The sequence below is a fragment of the Anguilla anguilla genome, chromosome 8 (genome assembly GCF_013347855.1).
Source record: "Anguilla anguilla isolate fAngAng1 chromosome 8, fAngAng1.pri, whole genome shotgun sequence".
Lineage (NCBI taxonomy): Eukaryota > Metazoa > Chordata > Actinopteri > Anguilliformes > Anguillidae > Anguilla > Anguilla anguilla.
Genome location: NC_049208.1, coordinates 33,335,536 through 33,361,901, shown reverse-complemented (window position 1 = coordinate 33,361,901; position 26,366 = coordinate 33,335,536). Strand labels below are relative to the sequence as shown.

The 26,366-nt window shown below is 48.5% G+C and overlaps 1 protein-coding gene across 6 annotated transcripts; it reads left to right on the top strand.

Annotated features, from left to right (window-relative positions):
- The first annotated feature begins 3,404 nt into the window (after window positions 1-3,404).
- LOC118234048 (chromodomain-helicase-DNA-binding protein 4-like) lies at window positions 3,405-26,366 on the top strand. Of its 6 annotated transcripts, none has more exons than XM_035430347.1 (42): window positions 3,405-3,577; window positions 4,225-4,362; window positions 6,264-6,382; window positions 6,569-6,841; window positions 7,569-7,687; window positions 7,965-8,287; window positions 8,748-8,872; window positions 9,007-9,142; window positions 9,227-9,396; window positions 10,070-10,309; window positions 10,532-10,735; window positions 11,199-11,410; window positions 11,666-11,797; window positions 11,911-12,010; window positions 14,763-14,954; window positions 15,370-15,570; window positions 15,821-15,958; window positions 16,100-16,221; window positions 16,430-16,603; window positions 16,808-16,949; window positions 17,207-17,338; window positions 17,771-17,888; window positions 18,005-18,129; window positions 18,243-18,335; window positions 18,675-18,816; window positions 19,299-19,468; window positions 20,439-20,616; window positions 21,247-21,333; window positions 21,425-21,516; window positions 21,614-21,747; window positions 22,038-22,182; window positions 22,287-22,461; window positions 22,844-22,903; window positions 23,027-23,139; window positions 23,272-23,521; window positions 23,684-23,755; window positions 23,966-24,121; window positions 24,430-24,538; window positions 24,909-25,041; window positions 25,351-25,546; window positions 25,761-25,924; window positions 26,121-26,366. In XM_035430347.1, exons 2-42 carry the CDS (start codon window positions 4,299-4,301, stop codon window positions 26,133-26,135), a joined length of 6,045 nt encoding a protein of 2,014 aa, XP_035286238.1. In that variant the 5' UTR covers window positions 3,405-3,577; window positions 4,225-4,298; the 3' UTR covers window positions 26,136-26,366. The 6 variants fall into 6 exon arrangements, with proteins under 6 accessions (XP_035286238.1, XP_035286237.1, XP_035286235.1 ...); XM_035430346.1 differs by having other exon boundaries at window positions 20,439-20,628; window positions 23,687-23,755; XM_035430344.1 differs by having other exon boundaries at window positions 20,439-20,628.

The following is a 26,366-nucleotide window of genomic DNA, read 5'->3' as shown; positions in this document are numbered from 1 at the left end:
TTATGGGATAGAAAGACAGCCCCTCCCTCTTCATTTCTCTCTCCTAAGACACTGTTTCAAAAAAAGCAGATACAACCAATAAACAAAACTTACAAACTACGCTTAACACATAATCAGACCGCACTCTGTCAAACACATACTCTTTCCATAACACATGTATATTCAATATACATACAAGTACCATGTATAAGCGCACACGCATACAGTGCACAAAGACTGCTCATATCAACTGTGGACGTACAGATGCACTTATCTCTCAGTCTCTGACATAACCGGTTACCATGCTGACTGTGACAGCGAGGCGGCCGTGGTTGCGTGGCAGGGTGGATATTATGGGATGTTCTTTGTTTTGTCACAACGTGTCCTGGTATGGGATAGAGGGTGGGAGGCTGAGATAATGTTAGTGCACATATCTGACTTGTTAGCAGGGAGCGGTACTGTGGACCATCCACATTTGAACACATGCTTACCTCTTCCAATGACTGGGGCCACATTGCAACTTCGCAACCCTGTCTTTTACTCTGGCCTGTGATTTAACTGAATCAAAGCCACCGATGTGATCACTCTATGGATCGCAGGCTTTGGTTACGGTTAATATGAAAATCATGGAGCTGTTAAGGACCCTCCAAAAGTCTTCACACATTAGGTGTTTTGTCACTGTACAGACACACTATACTCACAACTACAGAGACAGTGCAGAGGGGAGGGTGAATTAGCACGGTGGGGGAGGGGGTGTTGCTGTGGTTATTATGGGCTGTCTGTGTTGTTAGGTGGGGGAGGGGTGGAGGGGGTGCAGTGGAGTATTATGGTCTGGCTTTGGCCTGTGCTGTGGTGGTTCCTAAGTAATGTGTCTGTGTCGCTCAGTCCTTCAAAATTTAAATCAATGCTCAATGTGCATATTATGGAAGGTTCATACAGCAATGCAGTACAAATACAACATAATAGCACTGAAAGAGTATGAAACCACCTTGACTACACACAGCCAGTTTTTTAAACGGAATAAGAATAATTTTGAGGAGTGAGAGGTGCACAATGTTCAGTGAAGTTTACTGTTGTGCCCACAAAAGTAAAAATTGTCATAATATAAAAACACTGCTATAATTCAGCAGATTATAGCAAGGCAGCACTGGGAAATACATCTTCAGAAGCACAAACCATCCAAGAGAATTTGTTTAGAGGTTGAGAACCAGTATTTATTTGAACTTATTGTTGAAAAAGAACCTTACATGAAATTGCATACCTTGTTTTTTTACCTTGAACTTGTTTCTGCCTTTGTCTTTCCGTTTGGCAATCATACTGTCCCTATCACATGTAAAATTACACTTGTGAGGCAGCTTAACCTCCAAATCGTCAGAATGCGCATTCTTGAGCCATTGTGCTTGGGGACATTATTATGCTGCCAGGTGGTGAACCTGAGATTGTTAACTGCATATTAATGTTGCACAGTTTTGAACTGCAGAAACAGCTATTTTTTTATGTCAATATCGATCTGTCTTGCTGTGATCTTGTATCTCCATCTGCACTTCTCTGTGCCCTATATACGCTTTCCATCCATCTCTCTTTCCTATCTGTATCTGTTCATCTGTCTGTGATTGTATTTCTGTCTGTCTATCTGTCTAAGCTCCTTTGCCCACTGATGGTGTGACATTATGGGATGTCTGGAATGGGGGGTGGGGATGGGGGATGGGGAATGGGGGAGGGGGGCAGTGGTGAGGTGGGGGGGGTGAGTGGGTGGGGGGATGGGTTGTGTATTTTGGTCTGTTTCTGAGTTTACATGGTAATCTGACCCCGCCTGTCACCCCACCCCCCTCCATACCGCTTATCTCCATAACAACAGTTGGTCTAGAAAGAGTATTATGGGCTGTAGTTTCTTTTTACAATGAAACTATATTATGGGATGTTCAGTCACTATGAGTGTGTGTATGGGGGGTGGGGGTGGGGACAGTGGAGGTGTAATGACTGGGGTTTCCATGACAACCACCCCCACATCCCTCCTGATTGGTGATTATGGGATGTCGCCACCCCTTACCCCTAGTTTCCATGGTGATGGAACAAGAAAGGGGGAAAAGAGAGAGAAAGAGGGTTGAGAGTGTGCTCTCTATTTCCGTTGTTCTTTGTGTGCACACAGGCCTGCCGCACGAAAACGAGCGCCCCAGGAAATGTACAGAGTGGGACAAAGGAAGAGATGGAGGAGGAGACAAAGGAGCATAAAATAAGTGTCAAAAGAAGCATTTGCTGAGTCAGAGAGAGTGGAAGCCGGTTAGCAAATGCAGGAAAGTTACCAGGCTTTAACAGAGGAAAATAGATGGGCATAAGCAAAGGGATTATTTAAGGGTATAATGATAAAAGACAAAAGCATAAATTTGAAATAAAAAATGTAATCCATTTCCAATATTTACAATTACAATGTGTATCGTTAAAAACTCCAGTCAATAACTTTTAACATTACAATAATACTTTTGTAATGCATCTCATTTCAAAACCAGCCTCTATATGCATATACTGTATATGCCACAAATTGTGTTAAACTGTTACGTCATTATTGATTGAGCTGATCACTACATATTCAGTGTGCTTGCCTTTGTATCATGTGTTGGCCCACTCCGTTGCACTATGGGACATTCACGCTTAACAAGACTGCCCCACAAAAACCCAAATGGAAATAAAAGAGAACATTGTCTGATAGTCTTTGACATAGGCCTTGACCCCATCTGTAACCTATTCATGGAACAAGAATATCCTTACATTAGCTTCAGAACCTGCTACTGGAATACTCTTTCTAACTGTGTATACATACATGAATATATACATTATTTTGTTGAATGACCTTGGATACACACAGTGCAGCATGTGTGTTGTCAGCATATTTCAGGAACATAAATCCAATGCAGTGGGCAGCCGAGTTGTGCACACTACGAGGAAACGCCTCTTGTATAGCCATAGAATGTCTCATGTGACTCAGCTAGTTTCTGCAGTACCTGTGCCATGTATACAGCAAGGACACAGCATGCATATGTGTTATGCTGTGTTTATGTGCCATATTTAACATGGTTGTGTGTAGTGTTTCGTGTTCTCTGTGTATATACATGTAAAAGGTTACACAGGCAGCTACACAGAAGTGTAATGTTATAGTATGTCAAGTGGCTTGGAGTTGCCTTGGAGACCATGTGACTGCTGTATTTTTTTCTTTTTCTCTGAAGTTATGCTTATTGTGGGATGTAAGTGACTGTGCTTATTATTATTATGGGATGGTGAGTCGAGGTGGGAGGGGTGAATATCTTCATAGTAACGGTGGTTGCTAAGGGGCCGGAAATAGTAATAAGGGGGTGGGGGGGGGGTAGTATTATGGTCTGTACGTTGCAAGGTAACTATGCAGAGTGGGGGGGGTGGGTATTATGGGATGTCTGCCCCCTGATCCCTTTGTGTGTATGTGAGGGGTGTTAGTAAAAGAGAGGGAGACGACGAAGGCGTATGTCACACACTGGACAATATTTGAACATTTCTAGCAAGCTAACGTGTTTTTCCTGCCTGCAGAAAACTAATACGGAAAGGAGCTGTTTCAGCGTGAGACCATCTGGTAACACCGTCCCTGTTCATTGACCGATTTTAAACAGTAAAATATTTGAAGTAGAGTGAATAGCTAGCTTGGTATTTGCGTTTGAGGTTCCTACTGGTGACCTAACATTCCAAGACCAACCGAACAAGGAACAAAAAGTATTCTGCCATTCATTATTAAGCCAGATTCACATGGATCGAGTACACTCTATCGAAGCCTGTTTCCCAGATTTTATGTAGCTAGGGAACGTGCAGCTGGCTAGTTAAATATATGCAAATAGCCAGGTAGCTAGCAAGCTAACGACAGAATAAGCAAGGTAGATAGTTGATAGAAAATTACATGTCCCATAACTAGCGAGCAATATAGTCTAAGGTTAGCTAGCCATCTAGGTATATAGAGTAAGTCAACTCAAGTTCGTGGATGGTTTCTTTTCGTCTTTTTGGAGGGTAAGTTTAAGGCGGCTTTGGCTGCATATGCATAGATGTTTAACTGAGCAGTTAGCTAGCCGCCGCTGTCCTGTGCTTGTCGGTTTTGTTTGTTCAGTTTTGTCGTGGAGCAAAAGGCACGTTTAACGTTATCTAAGCTTCCGTTTTCTTCCCCCCCCCCTTTCCTTCACCTGTATTCCTCTTTCCGATTTTCACTCCTCCGTCTTCGACGTTAACATTCAGGACTGAGTGGGACACATCGGATTAAACTACATTAATTTAGCTAGCTGGCGAGCTAGCTAAATTTGAACAAAAACATGTCCGGGAGTGAAGAGGACAGGAACGATTTTGGACCATCCGAAGATCGGTCCCTGATACAAGGTAAGATTTATCTTGGCAGCTGTACGCGCAAAAAGGCTCGTGCTAGTGATGTAACGGTAGCGCGAACGTTAAGTGAATGAAATATTGCTTGTTGAACAGCCATCTATGTAACGTTATTAGTTTAAACGTAGATGGCTAGCTAGCTAACAAGCCAACACGGCTAATAACTGGCTTGCCAAGCAAAATAGGTTAGTGATGGGCTAGCTAGTTTGCTATGCTAACCATAAACGGAATCCCAGTAACTTCGCCTAACTGGCCGGTTAACTCGTTATGGAGCGAATTTATTTAGCTAGCAAGGTAAATTTAAATAACCCTATCATATGGCAATAGTATTTTTCCTAGTTCGTGCTAGCTAAGTTGGCAAGCTGGTCAGTTGGCTAGTTGACGTCCGCTGTTTTAACAATAGCAGGCTAGCTGAGTTACTTCTCAATCGAAAGTTGGTTAGCAAGCTAGCTTTGTAAGTTTACGACAATGTGAAACATTTTTGTAAATTTTAAAACAAGATAGAAAAGTAATAGATATATTCCGGACGGCTATACCACGGTTGGTTGGTTTGCCGCCAGGTTCAATATGGAATTAAAATGCCGGTTTCTTTGGCGCAGTTGGCAGACTGCGGCCTACCGGTATCTTCACGTGCGAATGGCTGAGCTGCTAGCTAACGCTAGCACATGCTAACAAATGACGATAAGGCATTGTGTTGTGATCACGATTATACTCCGTTTCCTTTGTGCATCTATGATCTGAATTTTAGGGACCTGTCGCAACCCATATTTAGAATTGGAACATGATGTTAGAAAGCTGAAATGAAAACTTTAAAAAAAAATTTTCTCAAACATTATCTTTGAGCGAGTAATGAATTTGTTTTCGCAGTTTGGCTAGCTGCCAGTTCCGGAATTTTTTTTATATTTCAGGCGATTTAATACATTTATGTTCAGTACAGCTTGCAGTTTATGTATTTTGTGATATTTTTGAACAAGTTATATTTTACATTTTTCAGTTCATTGTAGGTGCAGTGTTAATGCTAAGCACCGGTAAGACGCCATTTGTCATTAAACGGTTAGCTAACAATTGTCAATGAATTGTGTAACGTTAGTCGGCTACATTTTCACCCGGAAGTATGAAAGAATTTTATTTGGCCAGCAATATAAATATCTTTAGCATGGGCTGTGTTGAGTAAACGTACTATAGTCGGTTTATAAACCAAGTGAAATGTAAAGTGAAATATAAAGACAAATGCTAACTTAATGTTATATCACGCAGAAATGCAAATGAATGCATAACGAAGTAGCGTTAGGTTGCTAGCTATCGTATTTGCAAAAGCTGTAATGCAAATTGCAAACTTCTCATCACCACTAAATGTAGCTCAGAAAAAATCCGCGATTGTGTACTATACTGAATTCGGTTTTCTTCCCCCCCACCCAACCGTGGAGGGTTGGAATATTGTTGGACGCTTGCTAGGCAGAACTTGTTTGACAAGTTTCCATCCCATTTGAGAATATAAGGGTCTCCAGCACGTAAACGGATTCAATAGTCAGTTACTACACAAGCAAAGTACTCTAAAGTTGTGGTTCTGTTAGTTACCCGTTCATAAATGATGTACTTGGAAGACACCTTTATCCTGATGGCATTATACAGCTTAATACTAAAGATAAATAAATAAAAACATTCTTCATATATACAGCATGGTACTTACTGATTTTATTTAGATTTATTTCCATATTCATAAGAGTATAGTGTCCTGGTTGCAAGTCCAATTTCTAGCCTATTACATTGACATACTGGATTAGTCATGTTTTGGTTGTTACCAGTGACGACAACATATAATTATCCCCCTGTTTTCTTGGCGAAGGGTCTTCACCGGGCACTTTTTAAAACTGTTTACATTTCTCGGTCAATGGTAGATGAGGAGGACATGGAGGAAGATATGTCTGAGGGGGAGGCTCCCAAAGTGAAGAAGAAGAAGAAGGCAAAGAAGAGTCGCGAAAGCAAAGGCAGCAAGAGGCAGAGGCTGCGCAGAGAGGTACCATACCTGGCCAGGACCGACCGGTCTGTGCCATATCCCCTTTCCAGCCGTCTTGCATAAGTGTGCAGCTGCACACTCGCTCCGCCTTCCCTGTGGAATTTCTGAAATTTCTTTTGAGTCTGTTTGTTTTCCTTATGCTTATGCTCACACTACTCTTTTTTTCTGCTGTCTCTTTTTTTTAAGGACCTGGCGGGCAGCTCTCCAGAAATGGCAGAAGGCCCAAACGGGGGAGACGGGGACGAAAGGGACGGCGACGGAGCGGGCCGGTCGGACAGCGAGGGCAGCGACTACACCCCGGGCAGAAAAAAGAAGAAGAGGGCGAGCACAACGAAAGAGAAGAAGAGAGGGACCAGTGGTGAGAGGGAGAGGAGTGCCGCAGTGTCATCCGGAGGGAAGAGTAAACGAAAGGAGCAGGAGCCAGAGGAAGAGGATGAAGAGGAGGATGAAGACAGCCAGGTGAGATTAGGCATGGCTTAAAACAGTGGTAACCGACCCAGTTACTGGAGATCTACCATCCTCTAGGTTTTAATTAAACATAAATAGTCAGGACAACCAATGCAGTCAAATATAAATCAAACGGTCAATCTGGAATTACTGTAATCTCACATAATCTGTGGAAGAGTTCACTTGGGCCATTATTTCATTAGCTGCCTTTTCAGCAAGGATAAATCTGTTTATACACAATATTTGCTTTGAGTCAACTGCTTAGCAAGCAAAGCGAGAAGATAACTGATGTCAAGCTGGCTAGTTAACCAGTTAGCCAAGCATCATTTAAAATTCTTTTGGTCAGTCCAGCTCGCACACAGGCACGCGCGCGCCCACACAGAAAGACCGGGAAGGAGTAGGAGAGCGATCTAATTGCTTCAAGAAACTCCCTGAAAGTCGGCTGTGTGTATTGCTGCCACCTACTGACAGGAATGCTCCATGCTACGGCATTGAGTATTCATTAATTCAAGGCGTTATTGTGGATCGCCACGGACTAAATTAGTTCCAGTCACATGCACTGATTCAGAATTGAACAGCATTCTGTACATCTGTATATGTTAAAATGGAGGCTAGATTATCGATGCGTGAGTTTATTATTTTGCACCTGCCAGCATGAACATGAGCATAAATTAAACAAAAACATAGGCTAAAAGATCTTGAAGGACAGGGTCTTCATATGTATGCATGTCACTTTCAGGAGCCAAAGAGCTCTTCCCAGCTGCTGGATGACTGGGGGATGGAAGACATCGATCATGTCTTCACTCAGGAAGACTACCGTGCCCTCACTAACTACAAGGCATTCAGCCAGTTTGTCAGGTACCTTTTTCCACCTGTGTATATATTATGGGATTTTATAAATTCCTGCCATTTTTTTTTCTCTACCGCCCCCCCCCCCCCTCCTGTCCCTCTTGCTAGGCAGTATGTCTACTTTTTGTGTTGGATGTCTGTGTCTTTTAGTGTACTTTCCTTTCCCCCCCACTTACTCTACCTCCATGTCCTCTGTCTGCCCTGTCCTGAGATGCATCTTCTGCTCTCCGTCTTGCTCTCGCTCTCACTCTCTCCTCACAGTCTTTTTTACCCCCCCTGTCCGCAGGCCCCTCATCGCCGCGAAGAACCCCAAGATTGCGGTGTCGAAGATGATGATGGTCCTGGGTGCGAAGTGGCGGGAGTTCAGCACCAACAACCCGCTGCGGGGCTCAGCCAGCGCCACTGCCGCCCTGGCGGCCGCCACGGTCGCTGCCACTGTGGAGAGCATGGTAGCCAGCGGGACCGAGGGGGGGTCGCCGACGGCGGCACCCGCAGCCACCACCACCACCACCACCCCCCTGGCCATTCCCGCGCCCCCTCCGCCAGCCGAACCCCCGGCGACAGCCCCCGTCCCACCCCTGCGAAAGGCTAAGACAAAGGAGGGAAAAGGTACCGTGTGTGTTTGGTGTACAGTTAATTACCCCTCACTTATTAGAAAAAAAATATTGAACTTGCTTTACATACCACTTTGGCTACAGGCACTTACCAAATGAATTAGCTGTAACATTAATACGACTATTTGTTTTAAAAAGAACGCTTTGAGCTTAGTTTACCTTTATTGGTTTAAATGGTTCATTCTTTTTTGTGGCAGAAAAATTGTGCGATGCACAATGTGCAAAAATGTAGACCCCCAAAGTTTTAAAATATCAATATTTATTAGATACCTTGCATGGTTAAAAAGGTGCACAGTTTGAGAAACGGGCCATTAGCATCAAAGCTAGTCACTTTCCTCCGTGGGTTCTGCTCTGTTCCTGAGCTCCTGTAGACATCATCCCAAAGGTAGTTCTGAATGAGTGCGCTGGTTTCACCTTTAGCTTTTCTTCTTTTCTGCGGGCTGAACTCGACTCAGGTCCCAACGCGCGTAAGAAGCCCAAGCCGCCTCCCAAACCCCAGGAGAAGAAGGTGAAGACCAAGAAGGTGGCTCCGCTCAAGATCAAGCTGGGCGGCTTCAACAGCAAGCGCAAGAGGTCCTCGGTAAGAGCCATTTCTCCCCCCTCCCCACCCCCTCCCCGCTCTCTTCTCCACCCTCTTCCCTTCTGTGCTCGGCTTCCCTCGATTAGCCCAGGCCCTCACCGCCCCCCGTCCCTCCCTCCCTCCCTCCCTTCCAGAGCGAGGAGGACGATGTGGACGTGGACAGCGACTTCGACGATGGCAGCATGAACAGCTTCTCCGTGTCGGACGGCTCCAACAGCCGCAGCAGTCGCTCGAAGAATAAGACCAAAACCACCAAGAAGAAGAAGAAAGGTGAGCCTGCACCTGGCGAAGGAGCAGACTCTCAGTCTCATTGTTTCAAAGTACTAACCCCCACCCCTTTTCGCCGTCTCGTAGTTGAGGACGACGCTGATGGGTATGAGACAGACCACCAGGACTACTGCGAGGTGTGCCAGCAGGGCGGCGAGATCATCCTGTGTGACACCTGCCCCCGGGCCTACCACATGGTGTGCCTGGACCCCGACATGGAGAAGGCCCCCGAGGGAACCTGGAGCTGCCCCCACTGCGTGAGTCCTTCTCCCTTATCTGTACCCCAGCTTTTAAAAGCTACCCCTACTTACAACATCACCACAGTCCAAGATAACCCGCTGTACCACTTACTATACCACCACCACTCACCACAATAATCTGCTACACCACTCTATATGCCACCAAACACCACAATTGCATACTATACCACTCCCTGTACCACTGCCACAAGCCACAGCAATACCAAGCTATGCCACTCGCTATTCAAACGCTTTAACAAGCTACCGCCACTCTATTATACATTATGAATATGCCGTTACCACAGCAGTAACGCGCTCCCCTCCCACTCAGCTGCTTCATTACACCTGAACCACAGCGACGAGCTGCCAACCGGCTCCACTCACCCGTCACCCTACAGCTCCAGCACATCAATGTCATGCTACGCCCGCCCACCCTCCTGTCACTTTACAACAAATCTAGCTGTTACAGCACTTAGCGCCCAGTGTCCCACTTGGGCTCATGCGTGCCACTTTACCTCAGCGCTAACCCTGTTCACCATTAACAGAAGCCTTAGCAAAAGCACCAGTTGTGGCCGTGGGGCTGTGGAGGCCAAGGTTCAGCAGTGCTTTTGGCCGTGGGCCATGGTTGACATAGCTCAGCTTTGCCCCTGTGTATCTGAAGCGTGAGCCCCTCCTCCTCTCTCCCCTCCAGGAGAAGGAAGGCGTGCAGTGGGAGGCGCGGGAGGAGGCGTCGGATGGCGAAGAGGAGAATGACGCCGACGCAAGGATGGAGACGGAGGAGGACGACCACCACATGGAGTTCTGCAGGGTGTGCAAAGACGGGGGCGAGCTGCTGTGCTGCGACTCCTGCCCCTCCTCCTACCACATCCACTGCCTCAACCCGCCCCTGCCGGAGATACCCAATGGGGAGTGGATCTGCCCACGCTGCACTGTAAGTCAGTCAATCAAGGCGGAGGAGAGAGTGATGTGTTAGAATCAGATTGGCAGGGACCAGGAAGCCAAGGGAGAGTGTGAAAGGGCAGGACTTGCCAAAGCGGATTGATGAGAGGAACCTGGGGCTGCTGGGGGACTTATCCATGTCATTGTGAGACTATTGGCTGACTCATAGTGAAAGTGCCTGTGCTCTGCTAACATCCTCTCTTGTGTTCTCCAGTGTCCAGCCATGAAGGGTAAAGTCCAAAAGATTCTTACCTGGCGCTGGGGACAGCCACCACCCCCCACACCTGTGCCCCGCCCCCCTGACCTCCAGCCTGACGCCCCAGACCCCGCCCCTCTTGCTGGCCGCCCTGAGAGAGAGTTTTTCGCCAAGTGGAGCAACATGTCGTATTGGCACTGCTCCTGGGTTTCTGAGCTGCAGGTACGCACGCACACACACATACAAACACACCACCTGAATAGGTAAAATGCACAACTTTCTATGGCATAACTAACTTAATTGTAGAATATGCCTTAAACTTTATGGTGCCTTAAAATGTATGCCCAACTATACGTACTAGCCAGAGTACTAAGGTTTAGATTTTATGCTGCCAATAGAGGAGACTTTTTTCCAGTGCTATAAGTCTGTGTTGGTATTTGTGTGAGGTGGTAAGGAATGGAAGCTTTCAGGACAAAACTCTACAGCTACAGTTTCACTCGATTACCAGAGTTGTGAGGTCATCGAACGGGCTGAACGGAGCGTTCTCTCACTGCGTCTGAAGCCCGTTTCACATTGTTTCCGTACGTCCAGCTCCATAAGTTTCCCCTTCAGTGTAGGTGTGTTGCTGTGGCGTATGGCACTGCCAGTTCATCACCATAACGCCGCTCTTCCCTCTGCTGCGCAGTTGGAGCTGCACTGTCAGGTGATGTTCCGGAACTACCAGCGCAAGAACGACATGGACGAGCCTCCATCCCTGGACTTCGGCGTCGAGGGAGACGAGGACAAGAGCGTGAAAAGGAAGAACAAAGACCCCCTCTACGCCCAGATGGAGGAGAGGTTTTACCGCTTCGGCATCAAGATGGAGTGGATGATGATCCACCGCATCCTCAACCATAGGTAACCACTCCATAACAACCATCTCAACCATAGGTAACCGTTCCATAACAACCTGCTCAACCATAGATAACCGTTCCATAACAACCTGCTCAACCATAGATAACCGCTCCATAACAACCTGCTCAACCATAGATAACCGCTCCATAACAGCCATTTAAACCACTCTGTAAGGGGTGCCTGTGTCCTGGACAAATATGATCCAATGTCATTTAAAAAATAAGTCAGTAAACAGCGTTTCTCTCTTCTGCCTCTCAGCGCTGACAAGAAGAACAACGTTCACTACCTGATAAAGTGGAGGGACCTGCCCTATGACCAGGCCACCTGGGAGGCTGAGGACATGGACATCCCAGACTACGACACCTACAAGCAGCAGTACTGGAACCACAGGTGCAGTACTGCACAGCTAGGCGCATAGAGAACTATCCCCTAAGCCTGCGTCAGTCCTCACACGTTAACACATCTGTCTCTCTCCCTCTCTTTCCCTTTCTCCCTCCCCCTAGGGAGCTGATGATGGGAGAGGAAGGAAGGCCAGGGAAGAAGCTGAAGATTAAGGGGAAGCTGAAGAGGAGTGACAGGCCCCCAGAGAACCCAGTTGTGGATGTAAGGACACTTCTTTTTTACTTATTAATTGGTCTACAGTAGCTCACACAAACACTTATTTACTGGCTATTAGTGTAAGGGAGCTGCCATACCACATCTGTGTACAAGCCAGGAGATACACCTGAGGAAATCTCCTAAACTAAACGGTAAAATGGGAGGGGGGTGCTATTAAAGATGGACAAATCATTTAATTATTCGAGCTTGCAATTTGCGTAACAGATGAATGTCTGCAGTAAGAAATGGGGTATATCGTATGTGTAGTTGCAGCATCTGGACAGAGGAGGCAGTACAGACCCTGGCCTCGGCCACACCTCTTACAGCCGGCCTGCACCAGTGCCTTTGGATTGCTGGGCAGGTTAGCATTGGTGCAGTCAGAGCAGGAAGGGAGGCAGTGCCCAGCAGTGAAGGCAGTCATAGTGGATAGCTAGCTGCTAGGTTCCAGTGTTATGGAAGGTGCTGAGGTGAGGCTGTCGGACATTTTCATGTGTTGTACCTGATGATGCTAATGTGCTAATGTTGGTGGAATCAAAACTGAGGACATAAAGCTTGCCTGCAATTTATGGCGATGGAATTAACTTTAAATTAAGCTAAATTAAGATGTATTAATGGGAGGTGTGGTTAGTCTAGCTTGTAAGTCAACAGGAGAAACCAAGCTGTCATGGTTTATACAGTGCCCTCCATAATGTTTGGGATGAAGACTTTTTTTATTGATTTGGCTCTGTACTCCACAATTTTAGATTGGAAATCAAATCATTCACACGTGGTTACATTTCACATTCTCAGCTTCTATTTAAACGGTATTTTTTATACATTTTGGTTTCACTATGTAGAAATTACAACACTTTTTATACAGACCCCATTTCAGGGCACCATAATGTGGTTTCAGGGGTGTTTAGGATTTGTCAGATTTGTTCATTTGCTTCCTTAGTGTAGGAATAAGAGAGCTTTCAGTATCTAGTCTAGTGTTTATTCTTTTTGATTGCCTTTAGAGTCTGTTATTGGCGTTTGTCAACATGAGGACCAGAGTTGTGCCAATGAAAGTCAAGGAAACCATTATAAGGCTGAAAAATGAGAGAAAAACCGTTAGAGACATAGCCCAAACCTTAGGCTTACCAAAATCAACTGTTTGGAACATCATCAAGAAGAAAGAGAGCACTGGTGAGCTCAGTAATCGCAAAGGGCCTGGCAGGCCAAGGAAGACCTCTACAGTTGATGACCGAAGAATTCTCACCATAATGAAGAAAAACCCCCAAACACCAGTGCAACAGATCAGAAACACTCTTCAGGAGGCAGGCGTGGACGTGTCAGTGACTACTGTCCGCAGAAGACTTCACGAACCAGGGCGTCAGCGCAAGACGATTTTACTTGCATACGCGAGTAAAAGTCTGCCTAGTGCCAGAAAGCGTTTTCATTGGTCGCACTAGTGTGACTGGAATCTCATTGGCCAGATTGACATTTGATTTGTCTCTGCTGTGTGTTCGTGAGCAAGTCTGCTCTCCCTACCGTAACGTCTTTGTAGTAACGCGAAGAGACAATAGTATCCGCGTGAACATTTGGACTAGACTAGTGGTGGGTCATTCGCGAAGGAGTGAATGTTAGGAGCAGACTCGCGTATCTGAAGAGCCGATTTTTTATTTTTTAGTTTACGCTTTTTATAAATGAGCCTATGACGTCTGACTCCTGTAATAACGGTAGCCTAATAAATTATACAGTTAAAGTAGTATTATAATAACAATTTAGTCTGAAGCCAAATATAGCAAGAATGGTGTTTGGCTCCCTCCTGTGTGTGTAGGTAGTGTGAGTGTGAGGGTCTGATTGCACTGCTGCTTGTTATGATGATGTAAGTGGTCGTGAATAGACTGAATAAACTGCATTGAAGTGATGTTTTTTGTTGTGTTCTCATCTTCCAACTGTATGATGCCAAAGAATTTGTTAATGGATTAATAAATTAATGAATCAGTGGGCAAGCCTTTGAAGTGAGCAGCAACAATCCTAGTTTTATAGCCTATTACTGTATATCAATTTATTTGTGTGATGTGGAATTTAATAGCCATATTATTTAATGAGTTTCATCTGTAATCAAGAGAATTCACAGTCCAAGAATCAATACATAAAGATAAATAGACCAAAAATAAGTAGGTTTTGCACATTATTTTTCTTTTTGATGCAATATGTTCTGTTCTGCGAGTGTGATTTGTTTTGAATGGTTAAGTTTTTTATGCAGTCTATTGTACAGTTTCTCAATACGTAAGAATGGCCTACATTCAATGCACGTGTAATACATCTTTCTGCTTTTCAATTTAAATAATTTTAATTAAAAATACAAAATGATATATTGGTCATTGGAAAGTAGAGCAAGATTCCATTGAACAATTTAAATTGTATATGTGCACACCAAGATTTTCAACAGTGGCTGCCAAGCTGTTATGGGTTGTATATCAGGAACGAAGTCTTCAGTTTTCAAATGTCAGGAAAGGCTAACTTCCTACCTATGTATCACGCGTTAGACTGAACACCGTTTTTTCAGATAACAAACAAATGAGTTTCATGTTTTGTTTCATGGAAATCTAAGGATGTTTTCCATCTTCTATCGGTTTTCCATTAATGAAGGGCAATGCGTGTACTCAAATGTCCCCTATACTGCTTCTTGGCCTAAAAGCCTGTTCAGAAAATTCTAGAAGGTCTGGTATTAACAGCAGAGCTTTGAGTCTAGTTTTTGGCATTGACCCCTCCCCTGCACCTCCCAATCTAGCCCACGATCAAGTTTGAGCGGCAGCCGGACTACCTGGACAGCACGGGTGGCACTCTGCACCCCTACCAGCTGGAGGGGCTCAACTGGCTGCGCTTCTCCTGGGCACAGGGCACCGACACCATCCTGGCCGACGAGATGGGTTTGGGCAAGACTGTCCAGACCGCAGTCTTCCTCTACTCGCTCTATAAGGAGGTGTGTGTGTGTGTGTGTTTTTGTGCTCTGTGTTTCGGGGTTAAGTGTTACAATTGTCCCCCCGTTGGTTTGAGGGTATCCCAGGTGTTTAGGAAGTCCCGTCCGTGTGGTCACTGACGTTCTGTGTCTGTGGACAAACGGACAAGGACTCAGAGAAGCTCTGTCCTTTAAAGGGGACTTTATCCTGAGTGGGGATTCTGTCCTAAAGGCAGGACGGCACAATGCTCTCTTTCTCCTTACGCCCCCCCCTTTTTACTTTCCACCCCCTTAGTTCCCTGTCCTAGGCTTCCTTCCATCCTTTAAGAGTCTTTCAATCTCTTTAGCTCATTGGTCTCCTGTTGTCTCACCTGTGCTTTCTCTTTTTCTTTGAGTTGTTGTGTTCAGGAAGTGACTCATTTGTCTATTTCCTCCTCAGGGCCATTCCAAGGGCCCGTTCCTGGTGAGTGCCCCTCTCTCCACCATCATAAACTGGGAGCGTGAGTTTGAGATGTGGGCCCCCGACATGTATGTGGTGACCTACGTAGGCGACAAGGACAGCCGAGCCGTCATCCGGGAGAACGAGTTCTCCTTTGAGGACAACGCCATCCGGGGCGGGAAGAAGGCCTCCAGGATGAAGGTAGGAATGGAGAGAGGATGGATGAAGAATGGAAATGTGCTGCTCTCTTCTCTTTCACGCTCATTCATAATTAAAGTTAAAGCAAGTCTTAAGGCAGAAGTACAGCATGCATGTTAGAAGGGACAGTGGATGGCATTTTGTGTTGTCTTCAGCGTACCACATCCCTGAGTGACGGGGCCAGTGCACTGTAGTGACTGGGCATTCTGGGAAACGGCGTTGCTTATAACTCCTCCTCCTTTCCCATTGGCAGAAAGAGGCGTCGGTGAAGTTCCACGTGCTGCTGACCTCATACGAGCTCATCACCATTGACATGGCCATCCTGGGCTCCATCAACTGGGCCTGCCTGGTGGTGGATGAGGCCCACAGGCTGAAGAACAACCAGTCCAAGGTGAGCAATGGGCTGACCCTGTTCAGCACTGCAGTCAGGCTGTCACGCACTGATTATGATGTCATAATCCCATGTCACTGTTGTCATAAAGTGTTGGTGACCATAGTGACCTGGGGTCTCCCTCTCTGCTCTGGCCCACAGTTCTTCAGGGTGCTGAATAACTACCCCCTGCAGCACAAGCTGCTTTTGACTGGAACCCCACTGCAGAACAACCTGGAAGAGCTCTTTCACCTGCTCAACTTCCTCACCCCAGAGAGATTCAGGTGAGATTCACCTGCAGAATGTGTGTACATGAAGTCTGTGGCTATTTACTAAGACCTTTAGCCTATGCAAATCCTTTCAGCACACAGAAAATGTAATAACTCAATCAATGATTGGTGCAAAACAAATACCATGGCCAGTCATTGCCTCTGCTTATTGCCATTGCTAATGGTCATTAGCACCATCTCACACACTCTCCCCTTCTTTCAGCAACCTGGAGGGCTTCCTGGAGGAGTTTGCGGACATCGCCAAGGAGGACCAGATCAAGAAGCTGCACGACATGCTGGGGCCACACATGCTCAGGAGACTGAAGGCCGACGTCTTCAAGAACATGCCCTCCAAGACCGAGCTGATCGTGCGCGTGGAGCTCAGCCCTATGCAGAAGTGAGTGCTGCTGCGAGGAAGGCTGGATATTTGCAGGCAGTAGGGGATGCGGGGGTCATTTGGAGGGGCACAATTTGATTTGGAGGATGGAGAGATGAGTAGAGCTACAAATGTTTGTATTTTGATTCTTCTATCACTGCTTGCCCTTGGTAATGTAGTGTAACTGTCCCTTTAAACAGGCCTCATTTTATCTCTGGATTTCAGGAAATATTACAAGTTCATCCTGACCCGCAACTTTGAGGCCCTCAACACCCGCGGAGGTGGCAACCAGGTGTCTCTGCTCAACGTGGTCATGGACCTCAAGAAGTGCTGCAACCACCCCTACCTCTTCCCTGTCGCTGCCATGGTACGGTCCACCACACACAGCTGACTGCTAGGGAGAGGAACCACTGCTAATGTGAAAGGGGGCGGTTTGTTATTAACCACACTGATGGTGGTATTGTTGGGGCCATTGATATTAGTCAGTGAAGTACTAAGGAGTGTTTCTTTAGTAAGGTATTTTTGAAGTGTTCTTTTGCACTGCAATTGAATCTGTGCTCAAGCAGGTGTTGATTTTGGGAGGAGCATGTTTGTGATGTTTGTGTGGCTGATTTCTGGTTGCAGGAAGCGCCGAAGATGCCCAATGGCATGTATGACGGCAGCGCCCTGACCAAAGCGGCGGGAAAGCTGATGCTGCTGCAGAAGATGCTAAGGAAGCTGAAGGACGACGGCCATAGAGTGCTCATCTTCTCCCAGGTGCCCACCCTCGCCCCACCTGCCACCCGCCTACGTCGCACCTACACCCCGCCTACAGCCCACCTACACCCTGCCTGTGACAACGGTCTCGTGGGCTCAGTCTCTCTCTCTTTCTCTCTCAATCACTCACGCGCACACACACACACACACACACACACCGTCAAGTAATTGTGACTGAACTTTTTGCTTACATGGTGGGAGAAGCCACTGTATTTTATGAACTAATCAAACGATTTTGCATGAACATTCTTATAGGAAAATGTGATTCATTCAGGTCATTTGGTAACTGATGATAAAGCATAATGGCTCTATCCATTTTGGGGGTCCTGAGGCCCCACTCCCATCACTAACCAGAAGTAAACCCCCAAATGTGATGTTTCACCACTTTGTCTTTCTCTCAACTTACACAAAATTGAACGCCTCCCTCCTCAGATGACAAAGATGTTGGATCTGCTGGAGGACTTCCTGGAGAACGAAGGGTACAAATATGAGCGCATCGACGGAGGCATCACCGGAGGGATGAGGCAGGAAGCCATCGACCGGTTCAACGGTAAGTTCGAAAACCTTCTTCCTCGACTCTGTGACACTTAATCAGTTCGGTAATGATGTTAAAGTCTCTCTCTCTCTCTCTCTCTCTGTCTGTGTATCTCTCTCTTGTTCTCTCAGCCCCCGGAGCACCTCAGTTTGTCTTCCTGCTGTCGACGAGGGCGGGAGGCCTGGGTATCAACCTGGCAACCGCCGACACGGTCATCATCTACGACTCCGACTGGAACCCCCACAACGACATTCAGGTAGGCCACCTCCCACTCAGCCACCTCTCATCCTCCAGTCGTGCTGTGTTTTTGATATCCTGTAATTACACTCCTCCGCTCTCTCCCTCCCTTTCTCTACCTCCCTCCCTCAGGCATTCAGTCGAGCTCACCGTATCGGTCAGAATAGGAAGGTGATGATCTACCGCTTCGTCACCAAGGCCTCCGTGGAGGAGAGGATCACTCAGGTCAGCACCGCTAATCTCTTACAGCGCCTCCTGCTGGAGTGTACACTGTCTGCATTGTGTGATCACTGAGGCATACATCAGCCCCTTTACTGCTAGTGGTGAGTGTCCACTATCTTCACTGCTAGCGCTGAGTGTCCACACTCAGCCCTGTGCTGCATAATCAGTAAGCCAGGCATGTCAGGGCCCTTACTTTGAGCACTAGTGTCCACTATAGCATTCTGTGTAATAAGTGGGACAGCAGTTTTGGCCCCTCACAGTTAACACTAGTGCACACTGCCTGTGCTGTATGAGTAAGGCAGCAATGTCAGCCTTTGAGCGACCCTTGTGTGTGATGCTCAGGTAGCGAAGAAGAAGATGATGCTGACCCACTTGGTGGTGCGGCCCGGGCTGGGCTCCAAGACGGGCTCCATGTCCAAGCAGGAGCTAGACGACATCCTCAAGTTTGGCACCGAGGAGCTCTTCAAAGACGAGATCGGGGAGGGTGAGTCCACCTGTTCCCATGATCCCCTTGCCTGGGCTCCCCCCGTAAGCAGGCGCACGTGCTGCACGCGCCCCCTGTTCGGTCCGTGAGCGGAAAGTTCGACGTGATCGTTCCGTTACACCCGTTTATTTGGAGTTGGAAAAGAGGCTATTTTGACTCCTTTGTGATGGTTGTTGCACTGATTGTCTGGTTGCTAATTGCTGGCTGTCAGTCTGATGGAGATGGTTCCCGGGCTGTAATGAGGCTTTTTGTCTATCAGAGTCTGAAACTAGATGGCAAAATGCTTAACATTTTGATACATTTCCGAGCATATCTGTTGATATAGTCTTTCTAGGTGAAACTTTTAATGTGTTTTGAAAATAACCCTGCACTGTAAATCAGCTGGGATCAAGCTAATTAGTCTTCTGTCACCCACTGTCTCCCTTTTTCCATTTCTGTCCTCTATCCCTGCGTTTCTCTTTCTTTCTCTTTCCCTCTCTTAGGGGACAATAAGGAGGAGGACAGCAGCGTGATCCACTACGACGACAAGGCCATCGACCGGCTGCTGGACCGGAACCAGGACGCCACGGAGGACACGGAGATCCAGAGCATGAACGAGTACCTCAGCTCCTTCAAGGTGGCCCAGTACGTGGTGAAGGACGAGGAGGAGGCGGTGAGTCTGAGCGCGTGCGAGGCGGAGGGCCCGAAGCCCGACCTCGCGACCCAGACCTTCCATTTCACACGGTCAATAAGACCGTTAGAGAGAAAACGGCCGCCCGGGTCGCGGAGAATGCATAAATAACTGTTCTAACACCTTTAAGTCATCCCAGATAAGGGCCGCTAGCCAAAGCTAATGAATAACAATGAAATGGTGGTGGCGTTTACACCGTTGGAAGTGAATGGGAGACACCAGGCTGTTATCGCTTCAGTTTAAATAGTCCTTTGAAAAACAGGAACTCTCAAACTGTGAAGAGGATATGTTAAGAAGTGTTTACCTTTGGAAATGATCACATTTACATTTTTTTCTGACTGTGGAAGACAAACACTTTTCGGTTTAAAAGTGGATTAGTGGGTGGTGTTGTGTGGAAACTGCGATTCGATTGTTCGTCACAGCTGGCAGTGTATGTAGCCTTATGAGTTTGAATATTAGGTGTCGTAATGGGAGAGAAAACAAACCCAGACCTCCCAGATGAATAAATAGTGCATGTTTCATTATCTAACCTTGGAAATGGGGAATATTTTTGACCAGTGCAGGACTTACAAACATGTCTTCCTTCCATCCTTCTTTCCTTTATCTTCCCTTCCTGGTCCTATTTTTGGCCTCTCTCTCCCCTCCCCCCTCCTCGGTTATGAATGGGCTGCCCCTCCCCTTACCTCCATTTTTCTCTGCCTTCATTTGGTCTTCCCCCACCCTCTTTCGGCTTGGTCTGAAATGGCCTCCTCTCCCCCTCCCCCCTGCCCCTCCCCCCTCCTCCCTCCTCCCTCCCCTCCTCGCCGTTTCCCCTGGTCTTGATCGGCCCCTCCCCCTTATCCCCTCTCCCCTCCCCCCCTCCGCCCGGACTGGTCTGGGAATGGTCTCTCTCCCCCCCCCCCCCCCCCTCCTCCCTCCGCGCCTGGCGGGGAATGGCGTCTCCCCTCCCCAGGAGGAGGAGGTGCAGCGGGAGATCATTAAGCAGGAGGAGAGCGTGGACCCGGACTACTGGGAGAAGCTGCTCAGGCACCACTACGAGCAGCAGCAGGAGGACCTGGCCCGCAACCTGGGCAAGGGCAAGCGCATCCGCAAGCAGGTCAACTACAACGACGGCTCGCAGGAGGACCGAGGTAGTAGACGGGGTACAGAAAACGCAGCGCACTTCTACTTCCTTTTTTGTTTGTGTCTGTCTGTCCGTTTGTCTGTCCCAGCATCCGTCTGTCTCCTCTTTGTTGTCCCATGATGCTCTCCGGTGCACGTATGCAAGTGGAGACTTTTTTTTTTTGCACGAGGTGAGTGTGTGTGTGAAATAGCAATCTACTCCTGCCAGCAGAATATGTATTAAAAAAACAGGAAATACACCACTCACTTTGTAGCTTTGTAACTGTTTTGTAGGCCTTTGTAAGCTGAACCATGACATTTTAACCTCAGCTGGTTCATGTCATTCTATTACCAGAACCGACGACTCAAATGTACTGTCCTGGTCTCAAAACCAAAACTCATTTTTGAATACAAACATGAAACCAATTCCATAGATCTTATTGCCCACAACTGACATCTTGGTGGAGCCGCTGGTGAAGTGTGTTGGCTGGAGTTGTGTTTGCCCTTTACTCCGACTTCACCCGCTCTCTCTCTCCATTTGACAGAAGCACCTCTGTCTGAGTAATGTTAGTCTCTCAATCCTCTCCTTCACTCTTTGCCTTCCTCTCAGCATCGCCGTGTTTTCAGTGGCTCAATTTCCTCTCTCTCTTCCTCAACAGATTGGCAGGATGACCAGTCGGACAACCAGTCGGATTACTCGGTGGCTTCCGAGGAGGGCGACGAGGACTTTGACGAGCGCTCAGAGGGTAACTGATCCAGCCTGGCCAACCAGAGTCTCAGGTACCGCATGTTAGTGGCGACGTAGCGCGTGAGGCCTAACTCTGTCTCTCTCTGCAGTGAACTCTCGCAGACCCAACAGGAAGGGACTGAGGAATGACAAGGACAAACCGCTGCCCCCCCTGCTGGCCAGAGTGGGAGGCAACATCGAGGTCAGTCTAGGGGTCACGCTCCTCTTCCTATCTGGGAGTACAGATACGCAACATGCCCGTCTGCGCGTGCTGTGCTAACCTCGGTTCTCTCTCTCAGGTGCTGGGTTTCAACGCGCGGCAAAGGAAGGCTTTCCTGAATGCAGTGATGCGTTATGGGATGCCGCCTCAGGACGCCTTCACCACGCAGTGGCTGGTCAGGGACCTGCGAGGGAAGTCTGAGAAGGAGTTTAAGTGAGTGCGCGAAAGGCCCCGTCTTTTGACTTCCTCTAGCAGGCGCTGCACGTGACCGCTGGGTAACGTTAGCTATGCTAACTAGTGCTATTGTGCTCCCGAACCCAGCGACTGCACAGTCCCTCTCCTTTTCACTTCATTTTGCTGTGCCAGCATGGTATTGCAATCATGCAGTCAAATCATGTTTCTTCCGAGCATTTAGCAGTAATACTGGTACAGTAGGACAGGATTTGAGTAAGCAGTTAAATATCTCTTTCTCTCTCTGTCTCTCTCTCCCTCCCTCCTCACAGGGCGTACGTCTCCCTCTTCATGCGGCACCTGTGCGAGCCAGGCGCCGATGGGGCGGAGACCTTCGCCGACGGCGTTCCCCGGGAGGGGTTGTCCCGGCAACACGTGCTCACTCGCATAGGCGTGATGTCGCTCATCAGGAAGAAGGTAAGCGACCCCCCCCCCCCCGGGTTTGAATGAACGGTCGGGTTGACCCCGCACAGTGCCGTAAACCGGGGCCAGTTTACTGACTGTGGCAGTGTGCTGAACAGGTGCAGGAGTTTGAGCATGTGAACGGCCAGTGGTCCATGCCCTGGATGATGGAGCTGGAGGAGAGCAAGAAGGCCGCTGCTGCTGCCGCCGCCGCTCGCCCCGACTCCCCAGGGAACCCCAAGACCCCGTCCACTGGAACCCCCGCCGACACCCAGCCCAATACCCCTGCCACAGGTACACCGTTACCTCTCCCCTCACTTGTGTGCACACTACTGCACCACACTCAACACTGACAATCACACATACTGTACTGCGCACCAGTACACGTGCTGTACCATTCCTCTCTCCATCTCTCCACACACACGCACAATATACCACTCTACCCCGGCGCACACTGTACCACCTCCTGCTCTGTAGACTGTACCCAAGTTCCACACAGCTGTCCACCATGCTCAGCGCTGTCCTCTGCTTCCCACACTGGCCGAGATACTGTGGTGTTCACGCCCCCTTTGCACGCTCGTGGCGGGCAGGCACCGTCACTGCCCGCGTTTTGTTTCCGTGCAGTCGTAATGCTCTGTTCTTTTTTTCACCTGTGCCCCCCCCCCCCCCCCCCCAGCCCCCAAAACGCCCTCCACCGGCACACCCGCAGACACGCAACCCAACACGCCCGCCGCAGGTAACGCGCGCCCCGCTCACTCCGCCCCCGACACGCCCCACGCACCATGCTGGCCCCCCAGCACAGGCTCTGACTCTGTCTCTATCTCTCTCTCTCTCTCTCTTTCCCTCCCCCCCCCCCCAGATGAACCCGCCAAGTCTGAAGAAGCCGCGAAAGAAACTGAGAAGGAGAAGGAGGAGAAGAATGGAGGAGGAGAAAAGGAGAGCAAGGAGTTGAGCAAGACTGAAGAGCCAGAGGTAAGACTCTTCTGTTCAGTAGTTCTCACAGCTGGTAAGCGTGTTAACATCTGCCTCAGGGCCAGTGGATGAACCCACTGCAGCTCGGTGTTTAAGCTAACACTAATTGCTGCTGCTCGCTCTTCTCTTCAGGTCATTGCGATCCCTGACGATGAAGAGAAGGCATCCCCCTCTCCCGAGAAGAAAGAGAAAGAGAGCGAGGTAGCGGCGGACGCCCCGGAGAAGGATGCGGGCAACGGAGAGGTGGAGAAAGAGAAAGAGAAGGAGAAAGAGAAAGAGGGAGAGAAGGAAGAGAAAACTGGAGAGGCGGAAGAGAAGGGCTCCCCCGCCGAGGCCAAGCCCGAGGGGTCCGAGGGCAAACCCGAGGAGTCCGGGGTCAAAGGTCAGCGTGCCAGGGAAACGGACCTCGTTTCAGATCCAGCTGTGGTCCAGTGGAGCGGCCAGTCCATCATTGTAGCATCCAGCGCGGAGGCTAAGCGGTTTCTGCAGTCTGTGAGGGGGACACTAACTTTATTTCTGCTTTCTTTTCCCTATTTTCCCTTAGCAGATGACAAGAAGGAAGAGAAAGAGAAACCTGAGAAGATGGACACCACTCCCCCTGCGGAAGAAAAGAAGGGTAATTCCCTCTCTTTTTACCTCCACCGTCCCTTCCTTCATGAAGCTGTAGTGTAGTAACTGGTCTCCCACTCCTGTCACACCAGTTAATTCCTCCTATCTTTCCCTCTCCCTCTCTTGCTTTCTCTTTTTCACCTCTCCCTCCTTTTTCTTTTTTTTGTCTCTGTCTCTATCTTTCTCCCGCTTATTTTCTTTCTCTCTCGTTTTACAGAAACGAAGGAAGAGAAGGAGGGCGGGAAGGCGGAGGAGGCCACCAAGCTGCAGAACGGAGAGAGTGTGAAAGAGGGGGCGGCGGGTCAGAGTGAGGAGAAGAAGAAGGCGGGGAAGCAGAGGTTCATGTTCAACATCGCGGACGGAGGGTTCACAGGTGAGCGCTGACGGCCCCGGGGGGGGTCTCCGGCTCAGCCTTCCACCGAGCGGCGGAGCGGGCACCTTAACGGGACCCGCCGCTTGGGCCCGGATTGGGGGGGAGCTGTGCGTGGGTTTACTCCCAGTCGGTAGCATCTGATGAATGCATGGTCCTCCTCTTCCTCAGCTCTCCTTCGTGTAACTCTGAGGGAAGCTAAGTTTAGCCTCTGAAGAAAACACTTAATGGACTGAACACACACGCTCCTACTGTTTCAGTGTCTGTGTTGCTTGTTTTTTTTCCTCACTCGCTCGCTCGGTTCTCCTCAGAGCTCCACTCCCTGTGGCAGAACGAGGAGAGGGCCGCCACCGTCACCAAGAAGACCAACGAGATCTGGCACCGTCGCCATGACTACTGGCTGCTGGCCGGCATCATACAGTATCCTTTTCCCCACACCTTAACCTGACTCTCCACCAGCTCGGGTCTACATGACTCATTGTCAATATCCAGTTTTTAGGATAAAAAAAACCCACAATTGGGGGCATGAAAGATAGCCGATGTGCCGCATGGCGCCGATTATTCACTTTATTTAAAAAAATTTTTTTTAAATTGTGATTTGATATTGTGCAGCCCTAATATTCGTATATTTGCACAATATTGTGTAATGTTTGAAAGCGCTGGTGTAACCGAGGATTGCTTACTTTTTGTGTTTAAAGTAGTGCATGGTGGGATGTATTCTCTAAAAACAGAGGTGTAGCCTGGGGTCCGGGGTCGATCAGGTACGTTCCATAACTCCGCCCCCCTCCAGACATGGCTACGCGCGCTGGCAGGACATCCAGAACGACGTGAAGTACGCCATACTGAACGAGCCCTTCAAGGGCGAGATGAGCCGAGGGAACTTCCTGGAGATCAAGAACAAGTTCCTGGCGAGGAGATTTAAGGTACCGAGACTCTCTCTGCCATAGATTATCCGCTGCTTCCAGTCACTAAATGTAAATGCAGTTTCGATCTCAGACCGGTTGTTGTGGTAGTGATATTAGCTTGGATTTGGTCGCATCTCTCCGAAACCGTTCCAAATATACATCAGCCTTTTTCCTTCATCTGTTTGGCTAGTTGATATTGGGGATATAGTGGGACTCTGTATGAAGAAAATGGGACACACACAGTTAAGACTGGAATGGCGAGTGTGTCCAGGCCATAGTGTGCAATGCAGGCAGCGCTCACGCATGCCCCCCACCCCACCCCCCCAGCTGCTGGAGCAGGCCCTGGTGATCGAGGAGCAGCTGAGGAGGGCTGCCTACTTGAACATGTCAGAGGATCCCTCCCACCCCTCCATGGCGCTCAACACGCGCTTTAGCGAGGTGGAGTGCCTGGCCGAATCCCACCAGCACCTCAGCAAGGAGTCCATGTCCGGGAACAAGCCCGCCAACGCCGTCCTGCACAAAGGTATCGGCTTCGCCCACCGGCCCTCGCCACCACGGCGACTGCGATGACCACACCCACTTCGAGGTGGATACCGTTTCAGTGCGGGAGGTTTAGCACGGAACCGAGTCCTGGCTCCACTGCCCGCTCCTGCAGAGCATGCTGGAAGTCGGGTTGCGTTCTGCTTTCTCACAAAGCGCTCAAGCCCCCCCACCCCACCCCCTCCTCTTTCCCTCAGTGCTGAAACAGCTGGAGGAGCTGCTCAGTGACATGAAGGCAGATGTCACCCGTCTCCCAGCAACCATTGCCCGGATACCGCCTGTCGCCGTGCGCCTGCAGATGTCAGAGAGGAACATCCTGAGTCGCCTGGCCAGCAGGGGCCCTGAGACGCAGACTCAGCAGGTACCAGACCCCGCCCCCTTCTTGAGCATGTTAACCGGAGGCAGCTATATTACTATGGATACTCTGACACTTCACGTTACTTTTGAAGCTTAAACATGTCTGTTGTATTGAATTTGCTCTTTATGGCACTTTTTTCATTTACAATGATGCAGACAGTATGCTCCAATGTTCTTTGGTTCCCTCCCTCCTCTTTAAGGTGTCACAACAGTAGCCTGTCTCAGGCTCCACCTCTTAACTCTTCGCCTCCACATTCCTGATTGGCTCCTGGATGATGACGTGACATCCAAGCTTCTTGAAGCCATACCCCTTTTTCCTGTCCAAGGACATGCTGTGTCAGTAGGCTGATCCCTGGAGGCAGTGAAAATGAAAGCAATTTTATTTTTTGTTTTTTTTTAATGTTTCTTCCTTATTATTATTAATATTATTATTATTGTTATATCGT

Bases quoted from the DNA above. Each gene is read 5' to 3' on its own strand.
- LOC118234048 (XM_035430344.1), top strand. From the start codon at position 4,299: ATGTCCGGGAGTGAAGAGGACAGGAACGATTTTGGACCATCCGAAGAT. The intron at 4,363-6,263 runs GTAAGATTTATC...GGTCAATGGTAG, and splicing joins AGATCGGTCCCTGATACAAG to ATGAGGAGGACATGGAGGAA. The intron at 23,756-23,965 runs GTAATTCCCTCT...CTCGTTTTACAG, and splicing joins CCCTGCGGAAGAAAAGAAGG to AAACGAAGGAAGAGAAGGAG.